The 27,384-nt window shown below is 38.7% G+C and overlaps 1 protein-coding gene and 1 long non-coding RNA gene across 2 annotated transcripts in view; one reads left to right on the top strand and one right to left on the bottom strand.

Annotated features, from left to right (window-relative positions):
• RASGEF1B (RasGEF domain family member 1B) overlaps window positions 1-27,384 on the bottom strand; it is a 504,962-nt gene that overhangs the window by 135,106 nt on the left and 342,472 nt on the right. Inside the window, exon 4 of the mRNA XM_045571312.1 lies at window positions 7,583-7,666. Coding sequence (XP_045427268.1) covers window positions 7,583-7,666 — 84 coding nt within the window. The remainder of the gene's footprint in view (window positions 1-7,582; window positions 7,667-27,384) is intronic.
• LOC123651170 lies at window positions 19,964-25,938 on the top strand. The gene is made up of 3 exons (XR_006739695.1): window positions 19,964-20,088; window positions 24,497-24,593; window positions 25,794-25,938. It is a non-coding gene; the product is annotated as an uncharacterized LOC123651170 (long non-coding RNA).

The following is a 27,384-nucleotide window of genomic DNA, read 5'->3' as shown; positions in this document are numbered from 1 at the left end:
ATTTTATAAACCTAATTAAGTATATTCGACAGATATTAATTGTCCAGACTTCATTTATTTTCTGCTGGCTTTGGGAGCTGGCATTTTTATATATTTACAGGAGGACTTAGATTGAATTGAATTGCCATTGTAGGCATATTTGTTTTTAAAAATATTTTTATTGATTTCAGAGAGGAAGATAGAGGGAGAGATAGAAACATCAATAATGAGAGAGAACCATTGATTGGCTGCTTCCTGTACACCCCCTACTGGGAATTGAGCCCGAAACCCAGACATGTGACCTTGACCGGAATCGAACTGGAGACCCTTTAGTTTGCAGGCCGATACTCTATCCACTGAGCCAAATCAGCTAAGGCTAGCATATTTGATAAATCTTATTTAAACTCTTTAGCATATAAAGCCTGTTGATAAAGCCATCTAGTCTGTTAGCAATGTAGGGATGGGTAAACTTCTTGTCTTTGTAAATCAGACTGCATTTCTTTTCCAATTGAACTCTCACTTTTGGACCTAATGTAATAAAACCTAAGTTGTGATTCAGTGGTAGTGAGAATCCAGAATTCTAAATGTAAATGTATTCCTAACTCTGGTTTTTAAATATTTACAGAATAATGTTAATGATATTGATTTTAAAAATTATTTGTCTTCAGCCAAAACTGGTTTGGCTCAGTGGTAGAGCGTCGGTCTGCTGACTGAAAGGTCCCAGGTTTGATTCTGGTCAGGGGCATGTACATTGGTTGCAGGCACATCCCCGGTGGGGGGTGTGCAGGAGGCAGCTGGTTGATGTTTCTCTCTCATTGACATTTCTAGCCCTCTACCTCTCTCCCTTCCTCTCTGTAAAAAATAAATAAAATATATTTTTTAAAAATTGTCTTCAGTAGTTATAGTTGGCCACTCACATAGAATACTACTTCAATAACCATATGAACAAAGATGAGAAGATGAAAATACCTGACTGAATAACAAATTAAGATTCTGTATTCATTTAGCCATCAATAGACTAGCACCACCTGCCTATTATGTGCATGTCATTGTGTCAGGCATTTTGAGGAAAGAGACAATGGGAAGAAATGGTGTGGACTCTAATGGGTGCAACAGTTAATGTTTTAGAGGACTAACTAATTAAGTCAAAATAATGTGTTGCCCAGGCAGCATAGCTCAGTGGTTGAGCATCAACCTATGAACCAGGAAGTTACAGTTTGATTCCTAGTCAGGGCACATGCTTGAAATGCAGGCTCAATCCCGTGTGGGGTGTGTAGGAGGCAGCCGATCAATGACTCTCATTATTGATGTTTCTATCTTTCTACCTTTCCATTTCCCTCTGAAATCAATAAAAATTTATTTAAAAAATAAGTGTTATTTTATGTAAAATACAAGAGAAATAGGATAAGGTATGAGAAAATAATTTATCCCATAAAATGACAGCTTCTACATACAAGTATTAATAGAAATGTTATTTGACCAGATAATGAATGGGTTCCATTTAATGCTTGAGTTTGAATATTTTTAGTAAAAGTTTGTTTGCCTCAGTTCTAAGGAAAACTTTTTTTAAAATTCAGTATATACTAAATAATGGTGTCTACTACAATCAGAACTCAAAGACAGGGTTCTCTGCTCAGCAGAGTTCTGCTCATCATCTTATTTAGTCTCCATATCTCTCCTTCTCATCCAGGCTTGGTTTGACAGATACATGTCAGCAACTCAACATTTTAATTCCTTTAACTGATATGTAATATATCAGGCTCTGCCTTCTACCTTTGCTGGATTCTAAATGATTTCCCAAAGATCATGCAGCCCACTCTCCCTCTGCTCTAATTGTGCATTAGGATACCACTGAAGCTATTGTATCAATGGCCAAAATAGTAGTGGTGTAAACAAGATAAAAGTGGATTTCTGTCTCAGGTCTGAACACAAGCAGTCAATAGTTTTATGGAGTCAGAAATGCCAACTCTTCATTGCTATTTGTCAGTCATATTCTCTTGGTCTAAGGTGGATCTTCCAGCTTTCTTACCACATGTGTATTCCAGCCACCAAGAGTGCCCTGTTTTTCCTAAAAAGGGCATGACTCAGAAATTGAATACATCACTTCTACTCACATCCCATTGGCCATAATCTCACCATATAGCCACTTCTAACTGCAAGGTAGGCTGAAAAAATGTTCTCTTCGGGTAGGTTGATATGTGCCCCACTAAAACCTTCATTATTTTAGAATAATAATAAAAAGAAAATTGACCCATTAACTTGAAAGTTTATTCTACCTTGTCACAAAAGCCCTAGAATAAAAATACTTAGCTTAATGTATTTTGTTTCAATAACCAAAAGCTAAATACATAGAGACAGAGATCAGGGGCCCTTACACTCAAAAAAAATTTTAAATTATGTTTACCTAAAACTACAGGAATTATAGTGGCTTGGTTTGCTCAGCATTATTATTTTCTGATTATTCAATTCCTGACTTCCAGTATTTGGAGGTTTTGGAAGCAGCAGAGGCCACAAACAAGTTTGTGGGAAGAAACGACAGGAAGAAATGGTGTGGACTCTAATGGGTATAACAGAAGATGTTCCTTCATCTTCTTGGGTCACTGAGACACTTAAATATTAAGTCCCAGGGTAATTCCCATAGAATTGGTGTTGTCTCTCCAGACCCATCCATGTCTTAATGCAATGTTCAATTATTCTCCACAGGCTGTGATTTGCAAAATTATTCCTAAGATGTCCTATTTGCTAAGATAAACTTTCCTTTGGTAAGAAAAATTCTCTAGTGCTAAAAGGAGCTAAACATTAAGCTATAAAAATGGACACCTCTACTTTTCTTCCCACTGGTGTCTCCCAATTTTGAAATACAGCAGCACTATATTTTATTGATTCTGAGTTCACCAGTTCCTTTCTTTTTATCTGTTGTTTATCCAGTCACTTCCACCTTGCTCCTCTGGTTTCCCCTTCACTCACCCAGAAATAAAGGAGGCCTAGGGAGCTTGGCTTGCATTCTTAGCCACCCTTCCATTTAATAACACTGCTTTCCCTCAAGGCACTTTATCTCTCCATTTCCTTCTGGTTAAATCAAGTAATGTGTTAAGTTACATGTCTTTTCATTGAGGACAAGTTTACCTATCACCTAAATTACTTTGAGAAAGGAAGGTGGGCTAGCCAAGGTCATGAGCATTTCCTAATCCAAAACAACTCCATCTGCTCTGTATTCTGTACAGTTTTCGGAGGTCATGGCACTTAGCTAGGTTGTTCTGACTTGACATGATCTGCACAATGCTTTGCTGAGTTGAAATAATGCTTCTTTCAGCATCATCTCTTGCCTTGCCAGTAGCACCAATGAGAATTTTGTGGCAGAGCCTGGTAGTTGAATTTCATGTCATCCTCTCATGTTCTACCTTCTTAAATCCCTGCTTTTGTCTCTGTCGTCCTTTTCTAATTCCCTTTCAACCATTTGCTTTGAATCTGTCATTAACTTATTGAAATCCTCAAATCCCTTTGGCATTTACTGTTACCCTGTGTAACCTCGGGGGGGGGGGGGGTAACATTCTTATTGTCAAATACATTAAAATAACCAGTCTTAATTCATTCCCAGAGTATCTCCGATAAATTACCAAGAAAGTCTTCCAGTTATAACATTATGGGATTTGGGGGAATATGTTAATTTTGAGTTTTCACCACACAATATTTACTAGCTGCAAAATTAAGGAAGATGAAGCCGCCGGGTCATCCCCTGGAGATCCCAAGATACGTATTTTTAACATTTGCATTCTTATTTACATAAATTTGTATGCTCCATTCAAAAGGTTCTGACTCCAATTATGCAAAATAAAACACATAACTCCTCTTGACTCAAGGGTGGAAAGCCACATATTCCAGTCATTCATTGCTTGGCCCAATGATTTCCCTGGCTTCCCCTCTTTGCTCCAAGAAGTTTCTCCACTTCAGTCTTATCATAACCATAACCATTAATTTTAAAAAGTTATGGCTTAGTGGTAAGACTGGAATTAGCTCCAAATATACTTTTTCCTATTATGAGTTCACTTTGGAATTCTGTTTTCCTGCCGGAGGTTTTCACACCTTCCGCGCCCCCATGGCACGGAAACACTATGACCTGATTCAGTTTGCGGCACCATCATTTGGGCGATAGAAATCACATCTGGGTCCAGCTTGCAGCCTTTCACCCAACAGAAAGCTTCTTGACAGTGAGAAAGAGAGTTTGAATTCTACGCAGATTAATTACAGGTTTCAATTATCCACCCCAAATGCTGCCTTCCATTGACCCCTGTAATTAAAGCTTGACTTTGCTTACATTTTCAGCATCATTTTTCCTCTCCAGGTGGAGAGATAACAGCTGATTGAAAAGTGAGTTCATTTGTGTATTTTAAGCAAGAGTATTACACCCAGGAGCGAGAGCTGTGGGGAGGAAAGGGAGCAAGAAAATCCTCTGGGAGCAGTCCCACTCAGCCCAAGACAGTCCTGGTGTCACTCACAGACACCTATTGCTAGCTCTGCTCTGGCAGGCGAGAGAGAGCTAAGAATCCACAGCAAATATCACTAAATCCAGGAATGGTCATACTGCATAGAAGTGCCTTCTGCTCTCTGAAAAGCATTCTAAAACCCTCTTCCTACCCTTCTTACACTGCTGTTATTATTTCTGATCAGGTCTAGAAAAACATAGTAAAAGTCAGGGCTGTCTATTGAATGAAAATAAAGGTTAGTCAAAAGAGACCCTCTGGGGTTCATTGACTTCTGACCTCAGCCTTTGAAATGGCTTCTTTCTGTTCTGACAAAGTGGTGGTCCATTTAGAATCTATATAAACAAAATCAAGAAAGGTGGGACTGGGGGAGGGGGGAGACAGGGCGAAGGCAAGAGTGTGATTGTCAGAGCGGTTGCCACCACACTTTGTGATGTTCGGGGCGTGTTTTGATTACTTGTTGTTTTAATCTTTGGGCCAAATGATACTGCTCTCGCTTGAACTGCAGTCAGCAGAGGGGAAGTGCAGACCTCACAGAAACTCCGTCCCCAGCTTGGGCCGCTCCCCTGCTCTGCCTGCAACATGTCAGCAGTGCTGACAGCACTGCCAGGAGGCTTCCTGTGCAGCCGGGACCTCACACTCTGGAGACAGCTGCCTTGTGGGACTTGCCACCAAGGCAAATTCACAGGAATTGCAGGAAAAGCAGATACATTTTCTTTGGAAAACGGCAAAAACTCTGATTCTGCCCACATGTATCTTTAAGTTGGAGAGAAAGCCCTATTGAAAGAATTGTTTGTTTTTAACTTGTCTCTACAGTGACTATGTTTCATTCTAGTGGCTGAACTGTGTGGTCTAGAGATGCAGGACTGTAGCAAGGGACAGGAAAGTGTGAGTATCCCAAGCGGACTGTGGTCCTTCGGTTGAGGTGTGAGGTGGAAAGTGTCCTTGATATACTGGCCAGAGTTTTACTTCTTTTTCTCACATAGGACACCACCTCCTGTAGCTCCCATTTCTTGAGATAGACAAATGGAGGAGGATGTGTTTCCTCTAAGCTGACTATGTGTATTGCATTTCATTTATTCATTCATTAAGTTCATTTGCACAATGTGTTAAGTTCTTGATACACAGTGAACAAAATACGTAAAAAAAAAAAAAATCCTTGTTCTGCAAGACCTCAGTGGCTCAGTGGTTGAAAGTGGACCTATGAACCAGGTTACCTTTCGATCTCTCCATCCTTCTCAGTCAGGGTACATAAAAATACCTGTTCTTGTTAATTTATATTAAATTATTTAATCCTAATGATAGTCCCAGGAGGCAGGTAATATTATGATTTTTTTTTCTTTTTGTACAGTAACTTGCTCAAAGTCACATAGCCAGTGAGTGATAGAACTAGGATTTGACCCCAGGCAGGCTGGCTCCAGAGAGCCCATACTCTTATCATGTGGCTCTACACTCCATGGTGGGGCTCAGGGACATGATTTTAAGTTCAGGACAGTAGCAGTTCAGGGGGGAAAAACCATACTTTCTCCTCTAGAGGCATCTCCCACAAAATAGTTTAAATAACTAATCTGTTTAAAAGAGGTAATATTGTGGATGGATTTCAAACTAATATGTAGAAGAGCAACAGAATATAACACCTCAAAATAAGTCACTTTGGGATAAGGATTATTTTGAGATAAAAGTGAAACAGCACACAAATCATATTGACCAGCTTAAAACTGGTTCTGATCCCTTAAAATAGATTGGTGATTAATTCAATCTGAGCTATTATACAGAGACAGCACTGTGTATGTGCTGCCCCTGTCCTCAGAATGAACAGAACCAAGAATCTCGAGTCTATAGAATTCAAGTAATAGGTTTATCCATTGGAGCCTTCTACCAAGCAAGAGTTCCTTCAATGAGGAAGATCTGGTTCATGGATCAAATATGGATAAATAAAACACCGACCAATTAAACTCTGCCAGACTGGAATTCCTTTGTGCTTTCTCTTGCCCCTCACCCTATACATAATTGGTCAAGTTCCAAAACCCTCCAATCAAAACTTACCCCATCAACATTTCCTCATGTTTCCCTATTCTCCCCTAAACCTTAAAACTTGTCCAGACCCCCTGATGTGAGAGATATATTTCAATGGTACCTCCTGTCTTCTCTGAGTTGACTTGGCATTAAATAAATCACTCTTTCTTTACTCTAAGAACAGTATCATAATTTTGGCTCCTATATGCATACTGGAGTGGCCCTTCTTGGTAACAAAGGCAACTGAGAAACAGCAGAAGCAGGAAAAGCTCTCTGCTCTCCCCATTCTGTCTAAAATCAGAGCAAGCATTTCCCTTTATAAAGGTAACATAAATTTGTAGCAGTATCTTCCTTATACCAAGAGGATGAGGACTCTTGACCACCAGAGATGACTCTTACCAATAGAAAAGGCACCAACTTGAGTCTGTGTAACAAACCTTATTAAATAATTCATCTTCCATGAACTTCCCCCATATATTCACCTTCTCACAATGTAATGGCTCAGGAAGTCTCAAACCTATTTTCTTTCTCTTATCACTTCTCCACAGCTTTATCACTCTTTGTTAAAATGGCAGATAAGTCTCAAATATAACTACTTCTTCAGGTCTTCACTCCTTTTCTATAAAGGCCTCCTTATTCACAGTAATAAGCCTTTTCTCCCACTAACCTGTCTTTTTGTTTTTTAGTTTAATTTCCATTGCCCCAGGTACTGAACTTAAGAGAGTAGAGGAAAATAGTTTTCTCCTCCTCTACAATGTAAATGACTAAAAGTACTCTCTTTCCTTCTAACAAGTTTTGACAAACAGGGGAAGTTAAACCAAAAAGCTGAGAAATCAGGACAATAAGGGAATTTGGGAGGATACCATCAGGATGGATGTGGAAGCAAAAGCAGAGATAAGGGAATCTCAGATACACATTTTCTCTGCTCAACATTTTGTATTGGGCAAGTGCCACAAAAGCCAACCAAATAGTTCATAATTTAGATTTTACCAGCCACTTTTATAAGATCCACTTGGTTATATCTCCCAAATAGCTGAAGACAAAAAAGAAATAATGGCTAATAGGCTAAAATCATACTGTTCAACAAGAAATGGATTCATTCTTACTGTGCCAATTGGCTTCTCAATCAGAGGGCTTGTAAAGCAGACTGGGGTTATGCTGCTGAACATCGAAGGTTTCCATTGCTGTTCCTATAAGAAAGGAAATAGAGATTTGTAGCTGGCTTTCCTGCTGCAGGGAGCCATTTCCTTGTTTCTCACAATAGTGCCTCCAGCACTTAAACTGAATAGTTCATTTTAAATACCTGAGTCAACACTTTTACACAGGCATCTTCAGTTTGCAGTTTGTGCAAACTCAACCTTGTGCAGGGACATATTACAAAATGATTTATGACCTTTTTGAAGGAAGTAATTCACAAATGTTGACATAAATGCAGAATATTTTCAGTTTAATCTGTTCTAACTTCATAGAACATATTTAGATCAGACTATGTGAATCCTTTTTTAAAAATAACTTTGCTAATATCTCACTGCATAAAAACAATGATCACAATTAACTTCTGATTTTCAATATTTGAATCTATGTGGAATACAGGCTGTCCTTGGGTTACATCAGACTTGACATAAGTCATTTCATGGTTATGTCACCATCTCCCATCTACATTAATAAAAGAGTAAGATACAAATTGACCATACCTTCACAATGCTTACCAGCCAATCAAGAGTGAGTATGCAAATTAATCCAACAAAGATGGCAGGTTAATTTGCATACACAGGCACTGAGCGACTAGGGACAGTGCACCATGGCGATGTCACAGGCGTTCTACACTGCCCCAGTCACTCCAAGCCTCTGGGCCAGCATGGAAAGGTGGAAAAGTGGCTCCAGGCTAGAGCAAAAAGGTGGCTCTGACTGGAGCAAAGGCGGTGCCAGCAGCCAAGGGAAGGAAGGCCCATTCTTGCATGAATCTTCATGCATCAGGCCTCTAGTTTATTTATTAAAAAAAAAAAAAGAAAGTTCCATCATTTCAACATATGTACATATGTGCTTTATGTTTTTTGTTATTTATCACAAGTAAAGGTCAGGAATTACTATCTTTCTTTTAATTTTTTTTACTGTTTCACTGCTGTGCATGTGCTCCATGTGAATGACATAGGTACTTATGTAGGTGGGTTCCAACTTAAGGCCAAAATCGCGTTACATTATGCAGTAGGAATGGATCTCCAACATAACCCGAGGACCTACTATATAATTCAAAAGTTCTCTACCTGCTTTTCAGAACTTTGAAAAAATATGGACCTTTTGTGCTTCCGCTCCAACTCTGTCCCACAATTTAATCCAAACCTCAAGCCATATCTTGTCAATGTGTGTATTTTAACAGACTTCAGTCTGTGTGGTTTTGTTGGTTTGTTTTTCTTTTTCTCTGTTCCTGACTCCTAAAATATTCTTTCCTCAGTATTTTCATATGATTACTTACCTATGCTATGAAGCCCAGCTCAGATTCCGTAAAAAAATATTTCACTATTTTCCTCAATTTCTAAATAGAGTCAGAATAACTTTCTTTCTACCACAGGATCCAGGTACTATTATTAGAGTATCCTGCTGGGCACCAAGGACAGGACTCATGTCTTAGATATTTCTGTATCCTTCATTATACAACACACATCTTACACATTGCTGTAGTCTAAATGTTCATGTCCCCACAGAGTCTGCAGGTTGAAATCTTAATCTCCAAGGTGATGGTATTAGGAGGTAAGGCCTTTGAGAAGTGATTAGGTCACCATGATGCAGAGCCCTGGTGACTGGGATTAATGTCTTTATGAAAGAGGTCTCAGAGAGTGTGTTTGCCCCCTTTCCTATGTGAGGATACAATGAGAAGTTGGCAACCTGGAAAAGTTGGCACCTTGACCATACTGGCACCCTGACCTTAGATTTCCAGCCTCCAGAATTGTAAGAAATAAAATATGTTGTTTATAAGCTACGCAGTCTGGGATATTTTGTTATAGCAGCCAAAACAAACTAAGACCTACTTGCAGGTGCTTTCTGTTAGAGGACTCTTTCCTTTTGTCAGCTGAATACTTCTTTGTATAGTCACTAATTTCCAAACACCTTACCAGATCCAGCTCTCTTCAACCCTCAGCTCTCCTCACTATACACATTTTTCACCATCCTTCAGTCTTATTAGAGGAGACATCAAGATGCTTGTTATAGGAAAAAGAATTTAACTGTAGGTATAATAACCCCCTAAAATGAAAATGACCTTTAAAAATGAATCCACTACTATTGACCCATCCTCGCCTCCTGCTGCCCATTAATTGGCTGTTTCTTGAGTGAAAAAGAAAATTTTTCAGTAGTCTTAGAAAAGGAATAGAGAATGACCCTCTGGAATCTCTACCCCTGCTGTTACTAATTATTTTAACCTGGGCAAATTACTTGTACTTTCCACCCGGGTGGCCCAGCCTGTAAATGTGTTTTGTGTTATTTACACACATCTCACAAGGTATTTTGAGACTAATTGTGAAGATATCTTTGACCTAGAAAGGCAAAGCATTATTCCTGGGGAAGAGGCCCTGCAGTTTACCCTCAGGAGAGGCCATTCAAACTTCTGATTTCTTCTCCTGAAAGCAAGGGGGTATGGCTAGATTCTGAGCAATGTGGATTTCTATCCATTAGGAGTTAAACTGAGACCAGCAACTCATTTCACAGGTCATGTTCCAGCCATCAAAGTTTAATTACTATCAAACCCCACTGGCTCAGGCCCTTCATATATTAGTGAATACAGGAATAAATGTTCCAAAGGATCCAGTTATCAAATCCCACCTTTCTGAGATAAAAAGACATTGAATGGCACCAGGGTAAAGGCCAAAGCAGATCAACTTGAGACTACAACTTTTTTTTTTTTCTTATGAAAATAACAGGTTCCGTTTTGATGAGTAGGACACATGATTCTGTTTCAAGGAAGTCAATCTGCAGACACAGTAGATGAATCTGAAGAACTCTGCCCTTCACCCTGAGACTGGCCCAGTTACTATGGCAACACATAACTAGTTTTCTTAGGTTGTTGTGCAGCCTGATTTTTCTTTTGGTTAAAGATTCTCTTGATACTATTTGCCCTGGGTGTTCTTAAGACTAAAACAATCCAACAGTTGCAAAACATGCATTTCTCATCTAGAAATTATTTGCTTGGGGGTAAAATATGTGGTGATTCTGGGCCATACATAAAGAGAAAAGTCTGCAAAAATGGGTTCAAAGGCAAAACAGCGGGTAGTGAGGGACATATAATTATTACTAAATAGGGCTTCCCCTTCCCTATCTCCTTTCCTCATTTCAGGCTTTGCACAAAGGGTTTTGTTGCTGTTGTTTGGATGGTTGAGTGGATAGTGGCTGGTGTTAGACACTGCACATATAGCTCACTGTTTGCTGAGTGTGGGTGCTGAGGAAGGACTTGGACAAAGTGGAATAACAGAGAATGAGAGAAAAGGCAAGTCAGCCATCCTGAGAAGCTACAGAGCTGCTCAGAGATCTCCACATCAAAGGTACCTGGTGTTAGTTTTCTAAGACCGGATTCCTAAAAGGAGACCAAAGAAGTGGTTAAAGACTTGAACTGTAATTGCAGCCTTCAGTATTTATTTTGGTGCCTGAAATATAAGGTCAACTCCTGGTGCACAGGAATAATCTAGAATTCTTATGAGGACGAATGGCTGCAGGGGTCATTTGACGATTCAGCTGGTTGACTGAGCAGTGGAATCCATCCAGGGGGCATCTTCATAGGGGCGCATCACTGGGCAGCTCATACATTCCTAGTAACACTGATGGAAAGAATATGTTCTCTCTTAGAAATCTTCATTTTATACTCCATAGAAAACACGGACATCAACTTCCCACCTATCCCTCTCCATACCTAGGATCAGTGTGTTCTGTTTTGAAATGAAAGCAAGTACTACTTTAAAGATTGCTATCCCTCTACCCAAACTCAGCCTGTTTACCCGTTATTTCTCGAGCAAAGATAACTGCACCTTGCCTCTGTAGAGCGCTTTTCAAGAACTGCTGACACGGCACTTTAGTTGCCCCTCTTAAAAGCCACAAGCTATTTCTGGGTCCTAGGATGTCGAAGGATATTTCAAACATCCAGTGGGAACCGAGGAAAGAGAAAATTCCTGAAAAAGAAGGTGGTATAGATTGTTGCCATTGCTCTGGTCCCTGTTCTCTCTGCCCCACCCCCAACCTATTGACTGAAGCCAACCAACAGGGTTTGGGATTTGCCCCACCCATCCCAGCTGGTGTTCATGCCTTGCTAGGGTCAAACACACAGACGCAGAGGTGAGGTGGCCTTGGGAAGGGAGGAGAGCTGGGTGGAGGGCCATTAAATGTTGACTCACTCGGGCTTGGCCAGACTTCCTCCCTTTTTCCACACTCCAGTACAATTTTGGTGAACTTAAGTAAACTGTGCATACTGCTAAGCATCCCCCAACTTCCTTTTGGTTTTTATCACGAACCCACACCAGCTCCAATATATGAAAATATCTTTCCCTCCACACTCAAAAGCAGAGAGCAGGTCACAGGGAAGAGCATACTTATAAGCATTTCAGTGTTTAAGTTTTCTGGGCAGAATTCTGTGAGAGCCTGGCCTGCTTCTACATTCTCCAGCATCTCCCTCGGTACCGATTTACCCTTAAATGCCCCGCTAAATATGTGCATTTAAATTTCCATTGCTTGGACGTTTTACATCTGCTGTTTAAAATGTCCCTTGTGCTCTCTCCTACCTTCTCTCTGTTTTATGCATCTTCAGTGCCACCTGCCCACCTACCACAAAGCTATGATTACAAAGTACATTAAAAAAAGTGCTTTCAAGATACAGCAAATTAAAGGGACTTCTGCAAGGAGGAACATTCCCTTCCCCATACTCTCCTGCCTCCGAGTTTCCTGCCTGCCTTTATCCAAATGCATGCATATTTAGGTATAACACAACTTTGTACCTCACTCTTATACTCCTTAATACCATGTGACATACTTTCTCTGTTGTCACATGATCTTTGGATTTATAATATATAATGACTACATAATGTTCCATCCACAGAATAGAGTATAATGTTTGATATCTTGATAGATAGTTGAGATTGGTTTCATTGTTTTCTTCCTAAATTTTTTTGAAATTTAAAAAACAGTTTTACTGATACAATTCACATACCATACAATTCACCCATTTGAAGTATACAATTCAGTGTTTCTTTTATACTCATGTGGGGGTGTGGTCATCAAGTACAATGTAATTGTAGAATATTTTTGTCCTCTGCCAAAAGGGACATTTCCCTATTGGCAGTCACTCACTACCTCTCCTGTTTCCTTCCCCAGCTCTAGGCAACCATTAGTCTACTTTCTATCTATATCTTTTGCCCATTCTGGAAATTTTATATCAGTGGAATCATATACCATGTGGTCTTTTATACCATTTGGTATAATTATTTTCAAAGTTCATCCATGATGCAGCATGTATCATTACTTTATCCTTTTTGTTGCCAAAAATATTCCATTGATTTATATATATATATATATATATATATATATATATATATATACACACTTTATTTATATATTCATCCATTTAAGTTATTTCTACTTGGGGACTATTATGAATGAGGCATCTATGAGCATTCATGTATAAGTTTTTTTGTGGGATGTATGTTTTCATATCTCTTGGTTACACATAGGAGTGGAAATGCTATATCATAAGGTAATCATATGTTTCATATTTTAAAGAACTACCAAACTGTTTTCCCTGTAATTAACACCTGGAGAAATATACTTATTTGTCTTCTTTATCATTTCTTTTTTAAAATATTTTTATTGATTTGAGAGAGAGGAAGGGAGGGGGATAAAAAGAAATATTGATGAGAGAGAAACATTGATTGTCTGCCTCCTACATGCCCCCTACTGAGGATCCCAGGCGTGTGCCCTGACCAGGAATGGAATGGCGATCTCTTGGAGTATGGGACGACACTCAACCAACTAATCCACACCAGCCAGGTCTACTTTCTTGTCTTCTGAATAATTTATTTGGAATATATTTCTAGCAGTAGGGTTCTTGTGCAGAAGATAATGGACAATTTTATGGCTCTTGTAATTTACTATCTAATTATTGCTTTTCAAAAGGATTGGACTGGCTTTCATAGCTACCACTCACATGTATGTACACACACTTGACTCATTTTTTTTTTTTCACAGCAAACTCATGAGGAAGATGCCACAATTAACCTCAGATTTATAGATGAAAAACTAAGGGTCACAGAGGTTAAGTAACTCAGTGTCAAATGACCAGTCAAAGCTATACAACACCCTTTTTATGGGCTTCAATGACTTAAAGTGTCTGTACTCAATGTGCCCCTGGTTTTAATGAGTAATTGCTGACTATGGCTTTGTCCTGTAATTTCTTCATTGGTGTCACAGTGAGACAATAGCTTGGAGTCAGAGGCATGAGATCAAATTTTGGCCACATGACTTGTCGGCTTTGAGATCACTTGTAAGCTGTTGAATCTTGCTAAGCCTCAGTTTCCCCAAAGGTAAAACAGGCATCACAAGCTAATCTGGAGGATTAAAATTTGGCTCAGCCAAATAAACTTACATCATAAGCACTAATATAATGTTTTGTTAATGACAAATGTTTTATTACTATAAAATAGGCATCTATGAATCTCTATTATAATTTGATAAATAGATTTCCTCCCCTACTGTCAATCAAAAAGTCATCTTCTGAGTACTATCACTTACCTCTGTAAGAACTTTGTAAGAATTTATATATAAAAACATCAATAAGAAATGTAAGATTTATAAAAATGTTTCAATAAAAATGTAACAATTATAGATTATAAAAATTATAAGAGGTATAAATAGATTTTTAGACATTTATTGCATATATTTAAATAAGTATATTTAATTTTTAAGTTAAAAATATTCAAAATATTATAAATCATAATTATACATTTTAATTTACTTAAAATAAAACATATATCCTCTAAAATAAGCAAATATTTAAAACATTTTAAAAGAGTAATTATGAGTTAATAAAATAAACATAGGCTCATAAAAGTAATTGCTTTTAAAATAAATACATGTCTGACTCTGAGAACCTTGTAAATAAAAATTAGTGATATAGTGGAAAGAGCCCTGGCCTTCTATTCTGAAAACTTGAATTTGAGAATACCTTTGATACCTACTTGATATATGACCTCTTTGGGGTTCCATTTATTTTAGCATTTAAAAATATATAGTGTGCAATATGCTTTATTTTAGAAGATCCAATAAGACATTGTATCTGAAACCACTAAATCAAGAATACATAAATATTATATATCTCTTTGGACCATCAAAACCAAGACATGGCCACGTTATACAACACAATGGTCCATTCACATGTATGATATGAACCTTACATTCTTCAGAAGTTCAGAAAAGAAATTGAATATGGGAAGTCATATATTCAAATATGAGAATATATCGCATAGGAGAAGAAATAGTTCTCCACAGTTCTCATATGTCAAAGGAGGTGAACTTCATACTCAAAATGATGCCACAAGTATGGGCTCTAAGAAATCCAAACCTAAAGTGATCACAATGGAACTCCAATAAGAGGGAGGAGGGAGCCAGGGTGCTATGACCTACTCCTCTGCAAATGAGGGCAGCATATTTAGGGAAATGTGTCCATGAGTAAGAGGCATGTTATGGACGGAATTGTGTCCTCCCAAAATTCATGTGTTAAATTCTTAACTTCCAGTACCTCAGAATGTGACTGTACTTAAAAGTAGTGTCTTTAAAGAGGTGACTGAGTTAAAATGAGTTCATTAGGATGGGGCTTTAATCCAAATGACTGAGGAGCTTAAGCAGAGGAAATATATATATTGACACACACAAAAGGAAGATCATGTAAAGATACAGGGAGCAAACCACCATCTATAAGCCAAGGAGAGGTCTCTGGAGAACCAAATATTGTTGACTTCTAACCTCCAGAACTCTGAGGAAATAAATTTCCATTGTTCAAGCCACCCAGTCTGTGGTACTTGGTTATAGCAGCCCTGGAAAATTAATACAAGGCATTCTAGCCCTTCTGCTACATTGCTAGTCCAGATTATGAGGTATTAGCCTATCTGTCCTGGTTTATAACAAAAGCAGCCTAGTTACTGAGCAAAAAAGATTACCAATATCAGGGGAAAGGGATTTTAAAATAAAAGCCATTTGGGGCCCTAACTGGTTTGGCTCAGTGGATAGAGCGTTGGCCTGCAGACTGAAGGGTCCCAGGTTCTATTCCAGTCAAGGGCATGTACCTTGATTGTGGGCCCATCCACAGTGGGAGGAGTATAGGAGGCAGCTGATCAATGTTTCTCTCTCATTGTGTTTCTAACTCTCTATTCCTCTCCCTTCCTCTTCATAAAAAGTCAATAATATATATATATCCAAAATTTCCATATGAATTGGAGAGAGGGCGCTGCAGTGACAGGGGACAAAGCAGATGCAGGAGTTTGAATGGGTGGCATTCTATTTATCAGTACTGAGCAGGCCTTGGGAATATTCAGGTGAATAAGAGGGCATCTTACCTTCAAAGAGTGCCCCCCAAGTCTAGTGGGAGAGAGAGGTAAACAAATAATATTCAAAAGGAGAGTTGCATATTGAAGACACAGGTATGAAGAAGGTGCAATGGGAGCATGCGGAAGAGCATCCAGCCCCAGCCAGGAGAGGAGATCCTGTGGCTGGGGGCTTCCAGAAGGGGCTGGTGCAGAAGCTGAGTATAGGACAGAACAAAAGTTAGATAGACAAAGAAGTGGTGTGGGACCAGGAGGGTAGGGGAGAACCTGGGGATATGAAAAGAAGTTTATGGTGTTTCAGGAAGAGAAAATATCATGAGTGCAAGTGGTATGGAATAAAAGACATGTTAAATTTTTATGTGAGCCACCAATAAGTTGGTGCTGTGATATCTTAAAGAGTGAGACAGAGGTGCTGAGAGATGGTGCAGGAAAGGTGGGCAGGAAGCACAGGATTCTTTTGTAACAGTGTTTGAATGGGTTACTTGGCCATCAGACAGGAGTATGCATTTGAAAGGAGGAAAGACTGTAAGTGAGGGAGCCAGTGAGGCCGCTGTTGTCACAAACCACGAGAGAGGAGCTAATGGCTGAAAAATCTGGACCAGGAAAGTAGCAGAAGGACTAGAGACAGGAAAGACTCAAGAAATAGGTGGGAATTAAAATCATCAGAACTTACACATTGCTTGGAAGATGAGGTTGAGCTAGGAAGGATCATTGGCAGGTTTCTAGGGAGCAAGGAAGTGGAGATGAGGAGTAAGGACTCTTGATAGGTTTCCAAGAGAAAGGAAGAACATGGTGAGGGTGCAGGTGAGATACACAGAGGGAGACTCTTGTTTGCATCACTGTATGCGTGAGGCACTAAAAGATGCAAAGAGCATTCGCCACTTAGGAGCTCTGACTTTCAACATATTGGTCTTTGATGTGAATTTTTATAATAATCCCACTTTACCCATAGTTTCCCTTTTTGTGGTTTTTAGTTACCCACAGCTAACCATGGTCCAAAAATATATTAAGTGGAAAGTTCCAGAAATAAGCGACTCATACGTTTTAAATTGCACACCATTCTGAGTAGGGTAATGAAATCTCAAATTGTCCCTAGACAGTGAATCATCCCTTTGTATTGTCCAGCGTCTCCATGCTATACAGACTGTTTATTCATGAGTCACTCAGTAGCCAGCTGGGATTATCAGATTGCTACCACTATCAGCGCTGGTATTCAGTAAGTCTTATGGCCCCAAAGTGTAAGCGTAGTGATGCTGGCAGTTCAGCTATGCCAAAAGAAGGTGTGAAGTGCTTCTTTAAGTAAAAAAGTGTATGTGTAGGAAAAAACATCGTATATATAGGGGTTTGGTACTGCCTATGCTTTCAAGCATCCACTGGGGGCTTTGGGACATATGCCCACACGGATAAGGGGGAATGATTTCACTACATTTTGGCCTTAACCTGCTTTCCTGTCTCAGCTTGAACTTTTTGCTGCAGTCAAAATGTTCTACTCACTCCTATGCATACACTTTACTTATTTATGCCTCAGTTGTTCTTGCACCTTTGCCTCACCTTCTTCCCTGGCTCCAACCATTAGCTGTGGGAACGTGGGAAAGTTGCTTTGCCTTTCCAAACCTTAAACTTCCTCATACAGAAAGTGAGGATAATGGCCATACCTATTAGACAAGGCTGCATCCGGTAAAGCAATTCTCATTTGTAGTTTTTATAAAAGTTGGCATTGCCAAAATTGGTTTGGCTCAGTGGATAGAGCATCGGCCTGCGGAGTGAAAGGTCCCAGGTTCTATTCCAGTCGAGGGCATGTGCCTTGGTTGCAGGCACATCCCCAGTGGGGGGGTGCAGGAGGCAGTTGATCGATGATTCTCTCTCATCGATGTTTTTGACTCTCTATCCCTCTGTCTTCCTCTCTGTAAAAAAAATCAATAAAATATATTAAAAAAATAAAAATAAATTAAAAAATAAATAAAAGTTGCCATTGATTTGGGAATTTTAGAATATATATATATATATATATATATATATATATATATATGTTTATGTGATTTTAATTAGAAAGCACATATTATTTATTTCCACTTCTCATGATTCTAAGCTCCCCAAGGGCCAGGGCCTTCTCTATTCTTATCCATCATTGTGTCCCCAAACTTAAGCAAATATCTGGCATATCACTGGCATTTAACAAATATTTATCGAGTAAATAAATAGTTAAATGAAGCAATGAATGAATTCCTAAGACAGTTCTTAAAAGATAAGTAATAGATGGGGAATACAGTCAATAATATTGCAATAATGATATACTGTGTCAGATGGGTACTAGACGTATTGGGGTGATCGCTCCATAAGCTATATAAATGTCTAATTATTATGTTGTACACAGGACACTAATATACTATTGTATGTCCACTGTAAATGAAATAAGAATTTTTAATTAAAAAAAAGACAAGAGAGGGATAAGCACAGAAAACGGGGTAGAGAGTTCCAAACAGTAGGTTAATATACGTATATAGAAAGATGGGAGAGCAAATGTCTTTGAATGATTGCATATTTTCAGAAAGGTCATAGTGTCATAGGAGGGCTTAACCTCAGGAACCTTGATTATCTTGAAGATATGCAGGAGCCAGCAATGCATTTTAGGTAAGGAGCACCTGAATTGGCTCTATGCTCTGCAGAATGGTGAAGAATGTGTTAGAAGAGTATGAGGCTGGAGGCCTGGAGATCAGGTAGGCTCCTGAGAGCTGAAATAAGGTGGTGACATTTGGGAATATAGAGAAGAAATTGGAATTAAGAATTTATCACCCTCCTACAGATATTTGTTGACCGGTATCATTTGTTAAAAATATTACTTGGCAATTTGTGCTTAGTGAAAGACCTCGCTCCATCTTGTATATATATCTTGATATTAAGTAAACATTGTGTCTTTGTGCTCCCAAATATTAATAAAAAAAAAGGAATGAAGGTGACTCTAGAGTTTGAGTAGAGAATAAAAAAGGAAAGGTATTAATCAAAGGTATAAAAACCTGCACATTGACTGGGGATGCTGAGTCCCCCCCCTTAACTTTCAGACTAAGATGTGCTTTCATTTCATGGTAAATATAGTAAAGTGAAAGATATCTTCATTTTCTCTTCTTGAAGCTGAAATATTGCTCAGAGTTACTCTAATATTTCTAAAAAGTATATATAATCATAAAATTTCTAAACAATATAGCCCTTAACTAGTCATTCTAAAATTTTATTGTGTTACTAATAGAAATTAAGTAAGGTCAGATGGCAGATCACAAATGAAGCCAAAACTCATAGGTATAATTCTTCCAGACAGCAGAGAGGTAGTGCAGCTTTAAGTGCAAAGGTTAAGGATGTCCCACCCACCAACTGTCTGCACCTGAAATTCCTTTTCCAGGGCAAAGTATTCATTCTACAACTAATAGATTCATCATCAGAGTGATCACTCCATAAGTTACATTAATGCCTACTCATTAAGTTGTACACCTGAAACCAACATAGTATGTCAACTATAACTGAAAAATAATTTTAAAAAAATATTTTTAAAAAGCAAAATAAATTACCAAAAGGTTTAATGTGTAAAATTCCTTGGGCGAGATGAAATTTTTTTAAAAATTCACAAGGGGCAAATGGCTAAGGAAAAATAATCTCTGAAGATCAGGTTTTGATAGGGAAATAGAGCAAGGAGGACTAACTAATGATTGCATTTGAAATGAGGGATACAGTATGGTGCCTGATACTGTGAATGACCATCACTGGGTTTGGGGGTTTTCTGATCACATGCTATAGTGATACATGGGCCAAAAGAAGCCCTTCGCATTTTAATTTTCAATAGGGAAAAAATAAACTTTCTTAACAATATCACTCAGATTGTGACTTCTACACATATAATCTGTCTCATTTTCTGTATTTAAGTGGGATTGTGGTTATCATTCTCAGGAACAAGAATGGTGATTAATGAAAGCAATTAGTGACCCACCAATAGAGGAACTCTTCCTGATGGCAGGGCAGCCCTTCCTGGGCTGGACTTTAGAACAAGACCAGAGGTGAGTCCTGCTGGGACGTGTCAGGAAAGTGTCTGGCGAGGGGTGCACAGCACAGTACTGTGTGTTTATTTACATTCATGTTGAGTCAGCTGATTTACTTTATTACATGTGAGTCATTATCCAAACTGCATTCACATCAAAGAGAACAGAATCTAGTTTCAAAAGATCTGAATGTGAGACTTTTATTTTAAAAAATTGTTTTTTAATATATGCTTTTATTGATTTGAGAGGGGGGGGGGAATGGAGAGGGAGAGAGAGAGAAACATCGATAGGCTGCCTCCTGCACACCCACTACTCGAGATCAAACCCACAACCTGGGCATGTGCCCTGACTGAGAACCAAACCAGCAATCTCTTGGTGCATGGGGCAATGCTTGACCCAATTGAGCCATATTGGCCAGGGCAAACTTTTCTTTTTTGATGCCTGAAAAACGAAAGAAAAGACACTACTACCTTTCTTTTCCCTGCTCTACCCAACTCAGCTTTGTTATGAATGATTGCTTTGGTCAGACACCGTGATTGAGGCATTTTTGACATTATCTTTCATTCTTAAAGCAATACTTCACATGAGATAAAGCATATGAGCATGACTTACAACCCAGAACAAACAGACATCAAAAATAAGAAAAAAGAAAAATAATTTATAGTGGTATCTATTTTGTATATTGGGTACCTGCCAATGACATTTTTGTCTGAAACCATATGATGGAAGGTAAAAACTGAAAAGCAGATATGTTTTTAGAACACAGAGTCACCTCTGCCCCTTCTCTTTTAGTGGGTCTGACTTTCTTCTCACATCTCTAATCAAGGCGATCTGGGCTTCCCAGGCCTCTCAGATCAAGGACACAAATTTTCTCTATCTCCCCTGGGACAGATAGTCTGCTCAGCAACCTGGAGGCCAATAAAGGCCCCATCCAGGTGGAAACTCCACTCAGTTATTGCTCTAAAGCAGAGGTGAGGAACATCCAGCCCGTCTGGCCCTTCCAAGGCACTAGGGGTGAGATAATTAAATGTTTGACCAAACATAGCAGGCTAATTTTTAAGTTGATAATTGTGTATGGCCTGTGAATAAAGTTATAAATATCCAAATGGCCCTTGGCAGAAAAAAGGGTCCCCACCACCGCCACCCCTGTTCTAAACGAAGCCACAATCCTGATCTTTAACACCATAGGTTCCCCTAAACATCAACCTTGAACTTTAGTGAAATTATACAAAATATATTCTTCTGGATCTGCACTGTTTTCCTTAATATTATGTTTTTGAGAAGCATCATGCCATCATGTATGTCTTACAACTGATTCACTTTCAATGCTGCATAGTATAGTATTCCATTCTCTGAATACATAACAAGTTGTCCATTTCACTGCTGATGGACATTTAGGTTGTTTCCAATTGAGGGCTATTACACACAAGATCGCTGTGAATCTTTTCCCATGCCTTTGCTGCACATGTGTATGTTTTTGCTATGTGACAGATAGTTAAGAATAGAATTGCTAGATCATAGACTCTGCATATACAGTATTCAATTTTAGTAAACAATGCCAATTAGTTTCGTGTTGTATCAATATGTATACTCCACCAAATTTATAGTTTTCTCAGCAGTATCTCTTAATGCATTTGTTTTTCTGTTTATATTAGCCAAAGCTGGTTTCTGCTCCTTGCAAATAGGAACTTCACAAGACATGTGGAAAACCTGGAGAGGAGTATTATAGGTTGCGAATAGCCGAGAAAGGCACTGAGGTCATTATATAACTATTATGTATTGACTATTTATTAGTATCTCAGTGAGAAGACAGATAGATATTCTCAGTTAATCATTCTGATTGACAGTCATAGTCTAGACACTGTTAGACAAAACCCTATGAAGTACGTATGACTAACATTTATGTAGCTGGAAAACAGACATGTAATAAATTGATATACATTGATCAAGATAATCTATTATATAATGGCAGAACAGAATTTGAACCCAAGGTCTTCTGGCTCCAACAACTATGCTTTTCACCAAAATATCACACTGATATTGCCTCTTTTTAAAGCCAAGAAAAGGGTTCATTACTATTTTGTGAAGGGCTTTTAGAGAAGATTCTGTTAACTCTAAATGACGTCAGACAGTATGAGCCAGCTTCCAAGGTTCTCTCTTTTCCCCAGTGTCTGTGTAGTGCATCCTCGGCAAGATGGTGGGTGTGTCATGGAAATAAACATTCTGAAGAATGGAGAGGAGGACAAATTGCTCGACAACATTCTTCAGTTACTGGCAGCTGTTGGTGCTGCATTCCAACTCTGCTAAAAAAGTGGGGGGGGGAGTCTTAGATAATAATGATAACTCATATTCATAAAATGTTTTGCATTCCTAAACCATTATCAACACTAATAAAAGAGAAACATGCAAATTAACCATCACTCTGCTACACCTACCAGCCAATCAGAGTGAGTATACAAATTAAACCAACCAAGATGGTGGCAGCCACAGAGCTAGTGAGCAGAAGGCTTGGTTGCCCCAGCAATGGAGGAAGCCAAGCTTTCTGCTCACCTGGCCTCCGCTCAAGACTACAAAGTTTCAGTTATAAAAGATAAATAAATCCCAGCCTGCAAACCACCACAGGCCCCTCACCCAGGCTGCCCCACACCCTAAGGGAACCCCACCCTGATCCAAGACACCTTCAGGGCAAACCAGGTGGCCCCCACCAGTGCACCAGACCTCTATCCTATCTAATAAAAGAATAATATGCAAATTGACCATCACTCCAACACACAAGATGGCTGCCCCCATGTGGTCAAAGATGGTTTCCCCCATGTGGACACAAGATGGATGTCACAAGATGGCCAGCAGGGGAGGACAGTTGGGAGGGACTAGGCCTGCAAGAGATAGTAGTTTGGGTGATCAGGCCAGCAGGGAAGAGCAGTTGGGAGGGAACAGGCCTGCAAGAGAGGGCAGTTGGGGGTGATCAAGCCTCCAGGGGATGGAAGTTAGGGTTGACCAGGCCAGCAGAGGAGGGAAGTTGGGAACCATCAGTTTGACAGGGGGGCAGTTAGGCATCAATCAGGCCTGCAGGGAAGGGCAGTTAGGAGCAATCAGGCTGGCAGGAGAGCAATTAGGCATCAATCAGGTTGGCAGGAGAGTGGGTAGGGAGTGATCAGGCTGGCAGGCAGAAGCAGTTAGGGGCAATCAGGAAGGCAGGCAAGCAAGCAGTTTGGAGCCAGCAATCCTGGATTGTGAGAGGACAGTTGGACATCCCTCAAGGAGTCCCAGATTGGACTCCAAACTGGGTGCAGGCTGGTCTGAGGGACACACAACCCCCCCTCCCCACATCCTCCCCCTGCCATGTACAAATTTCATGCACTGGGTTCTAGTAGGTCATAATGCTGCTAGGTCATACAGAGTGAAATGTTTTTCACTATCAATGTTTAAGTCTTTCTTTAAAAGATGCCATTCTATTTTTTCAGGGTGAATTCAGAGTAGAGAAGGATTTTATTTCCTGTTATGTTTCATTTTATTTCATTCTTACAGATAAATATGGAATTTGAACCAGTTTATCAAAATACTAAATTGATTTAGCCTATAAGAATGTTACCTATTATAAAATTGATGTGTTTTGGTTGGTTGACTTGTGGTTGACCTTGTTGCTGTTCATTTGTTGGTGGTAGGTTTTTTTTTGTTTTGTTTTTTTGTTTGTTTTCTAATATATATTTTATTGATTTTGTACAGAGAGGAAGGGAGAGAGATAGAGAGTTAGAAACATCGATGAGAGAGAGTCATCGATCGGCTGCCTTTTGCACATCCCCTACTGGGGATATGCCCGCAACCAAGGTACATGCCCTTGACTGGAATTGGACCCGGGCCCCTTCAGTCGCCAAGCCGACGCTCTATTCATTGAGCCAAACCGGTTTCAGCAATGTTGGTGGTAGTTTTTTGATGTTTGACTGGCATAAAGTGTTACTCATCCAGGGCCCTTGATAAATGCTTAGAGGACACTTTATTCAAATGAAGAGTATTCCTTTTTTGGTTGGAATTTCTCTCATTTCTGAATAGAGTAATAAAATCTCCTAAAGTCATGTTACATCAAAAAAACAGTATTGGGATCCACCAAGAGACTGGTAACCCCTAAGAAAATACTTTCCTCGGCCAAATAGAGAAGGTGAAAGTAGGACAATAAGAGAGTTTAAGTATTTTCTCGTAGCTCCTTATCTAATTGCATTGTTTCCTAAACCATTTCTGTTTTGAACACTCCTTTCTAAAAATTGCTATTGAAAAAGTTATAGTATCATCTGCTGCCTGCTGCTTATAACTGACAAGTGATTGCTATATGAAAATAGTCTAATTAATCATCCTTGAAGGGAAGTGAAAGCTGTGACTTCCATCCAAATGCAAAGATCATTTTAGTGTCAGTACTTTCCTATTTTTGCAGTTTGGGCTGATGGGAACACATGCATACCAGCTGTTACTCTCACTGGGGCCACTTTAGCTTTCAGAATGTGGGCAGCTGACTCCATCCATGACACCAGGTGAACCTGAATGCCTCTATCATCCTCAGTCATATTTACCGGCAGGAAAATGCCTTCCCATCATCAGGGAAAGGCAGCCTCTTCTGCAGAAGGGCAGACATGCAGCAGATGCGAAGTCCATCTGGGCAACACCAGGGAAGTGCAAACCCCAGGAATGGTGTTCAATTAATGCTCTTTTTCCAGACCTCAGTATTCTGAACAGACAGTTCATTCCTTCTGAGTGTCTCCAAATGTACTGGATAAAGATAAACTGAAGCTAAAATTAAGCTCTTGATGGAGAACAATTCACTTAGGCTGTGAATTTAAGAATTAAAAAAAAAAATCTAAGAAACTCAGAGATAAGCCACCACTGCTCCTTGGGACCCTAGTATAGAGGTGCTTCAGTTGTCAATCTGGTGTTTAGTTTCTTTGACTCACCCTCCCTCTAATTCATTATTCCTCAACTGATGATTTTAATGGATTTTCTTTAGAGACTTGGAGAATGTTAAAAACACAAATAGAATGTCTCACAGGGGAAAAAAAAATCACAAGCGGCTTCCTTTGAAGCAGATCTGAGTTGAACTGCCTCGTGCTGAGGCCTAAGAGGACTTTCTGTGACTTGCACACTAGCTCCTGAGTATGACTAGACAATTAAAACTGTGGTGGAAATCCACAAGGAGAAGTTATTTAAAAGCAGATTCGTTATCCTTGAACAGATATGAATAAATGATAAGGCTAACATAAAGCATGGGATTATCATCCTTATGGTTGTATAGCATTTATCTTGGTATTCTGGAGACAATGCACAGAACAAAATTACTAGAAAAATATGTAATAATAATTTAATTATTGAACAGAATTCATTTATAAGAAACTTCTTATTAATTTCCAGGGCTGGGCTGTTATGAATAAAGCTGCTATGAACAAAAAAATACAAATAAAACATGACAACACAGCCATTATATTCTCAGCATTCTATTTAACTTCAGTATTTATCCTTTAATATTAGTGGATGTATATAAATAATATATAAAAGAAAAATGAAAGTTTATCCACCTTAATTTATCATTATATTTGATCTATATCTAGGCACTACTTGATCTGGCATGATAAAATATAAGAACTTTTAGTACCTGACCACCATACACATGAGACTATATCTGAAAAAATTATGACAGAATTAATAAAACAAAGTCATTTATTTTTTCAGTTTCTACCCAGGAGACTTCTGTTGCTCTTTGGCTGAATTTGAACTATGGTCTTTATGGAATGTATTTGTTTTTGCTGAAATCTGGAAGCTATGTAAGGTCAGTGTGAGTTGTTAACATTAACTAAGCATTCAGCATAATATTAAACCTTGTAATGGGTTGAGAGGACTCATTTGCTTGATTTCTCTTTAAAAGTATCATTCACATATTAAAATGTTGCTCTGAATTATATTAATTTAATGAAAATCTTGTGTCAGAGGCAGATGTTGACTTGCCTTTTATATTCTATAATGTAGTCCAATGCATATGTCCCTGATTTGGAGGGTTTGAGAATTCTCATATATTCTGGGGATGACTTTACTTTGAAAAAAGGCTAGCTAGACTAAAAGCAGCTGTAAACTGTGGCCATGCTCATTTGCTTCAGTCTCTTCAAGAGGAGTGTGTGTGTGTGTAAATAAAAATAAAAGTGACTAGAAAGAAACTAGACAATAATCAAGACTGTACTATTGGCAAAAGAATATTTAAAAAAAATCAGAGCAGAGAGCCCAGAAATATAGACTCATACAAATATACTCAACTGATCTTTGACAAAAGAGTAAAAGGCAATTCAATGAAGCAAAGATAATATGTTCAATAAATGGTGCTGGAACAACTGGACAACTATATGCAAAATAATGAATCAGACACAAACCTTATTTCACAGTAATTAACTCAAAATGTATAACACTCATAAATGTAAAATAAAACCATAAAATTTCTAGAAGATAAAATAGGAGAAAGTGTAGATGACCTTGAGTATGGAATTGATTTTTAAGATATTACACTAAAGGCACAATGCATGAAAGAAATCATTGATAAGCTGGATTTCATTAAAATTAACATCTGCTGTGAAAGACAATATCCAGAGAATGAGAAAACAAGTCTATCTCATAAAGCATTATTAACCAGAATATACAAAAATTCTTAAAAGTCAACAATAAGAAAACAGCTAGTTTTAAAAATAGGCCAACAAAGATGTGCAGATGACAAATAACCTCATGAACAGGTGCTCCCATATGTCATCAGGAAAGTGCAATGAAAACAACAATGAGATGCCCAGAAGCTGGAACACTGACAGCACCAAATGTTGACAGGGATGTAGAGCAACAGAAACTCTCACTCGTTCTGGTGGGAATGGAAAATGGTATAGCTTCTTTGGAAGACAGTTTGGCAATTTCTTGCAAAACAAAATATATTCTTACTATATGATCCAGCAATCATGCTCCTCAGTATTTTACCCAAGGGAGCTGAAAACTTTTGTCCACACAAAAACCTACCCACAGATCACTATAATTGGTTTATTCATAATTGCCAAAACTTAGAAACCACAAAAATATTCTTCAGTAGGCGAATGGATAAATAAACAGTGTGGTGCATCCAAACAATGAAATATCATTCAGCACTCAAAATAAATGACCTATAAAGCCATGGAGGAATCTTAAATGTGTCTTGCTAAGTGAAAGAAGCCAATCTGAAAAGACTATGTACTGTATTATTCCAACTATGTGACATTTTGAAAAAGATGAACTACAGAGACAATAAAAAGTACGGTGGTGCCAACGTGA

Source organism: Pipistrellus kuhlii, unplaced genomic scaffold (genome assembly GCF_014108245.1).
Source record: "Pipistrellus kuhlii isolate mPipKuh1 unplaced genomic scaffold, mPipKuh1.p scaffold_m20_p_1, whole genome shotgun sequence".
Lineage (NCBI taxonomy): Eukaryota > Metazoa > Chordata > Mammalia > Chiroptera > Vespertilionidae > Pipistrellus > Pipistrellus kuhlii.
This window is presented reverse-complemented; position numbering and strand designations above follow the sequence as displayed.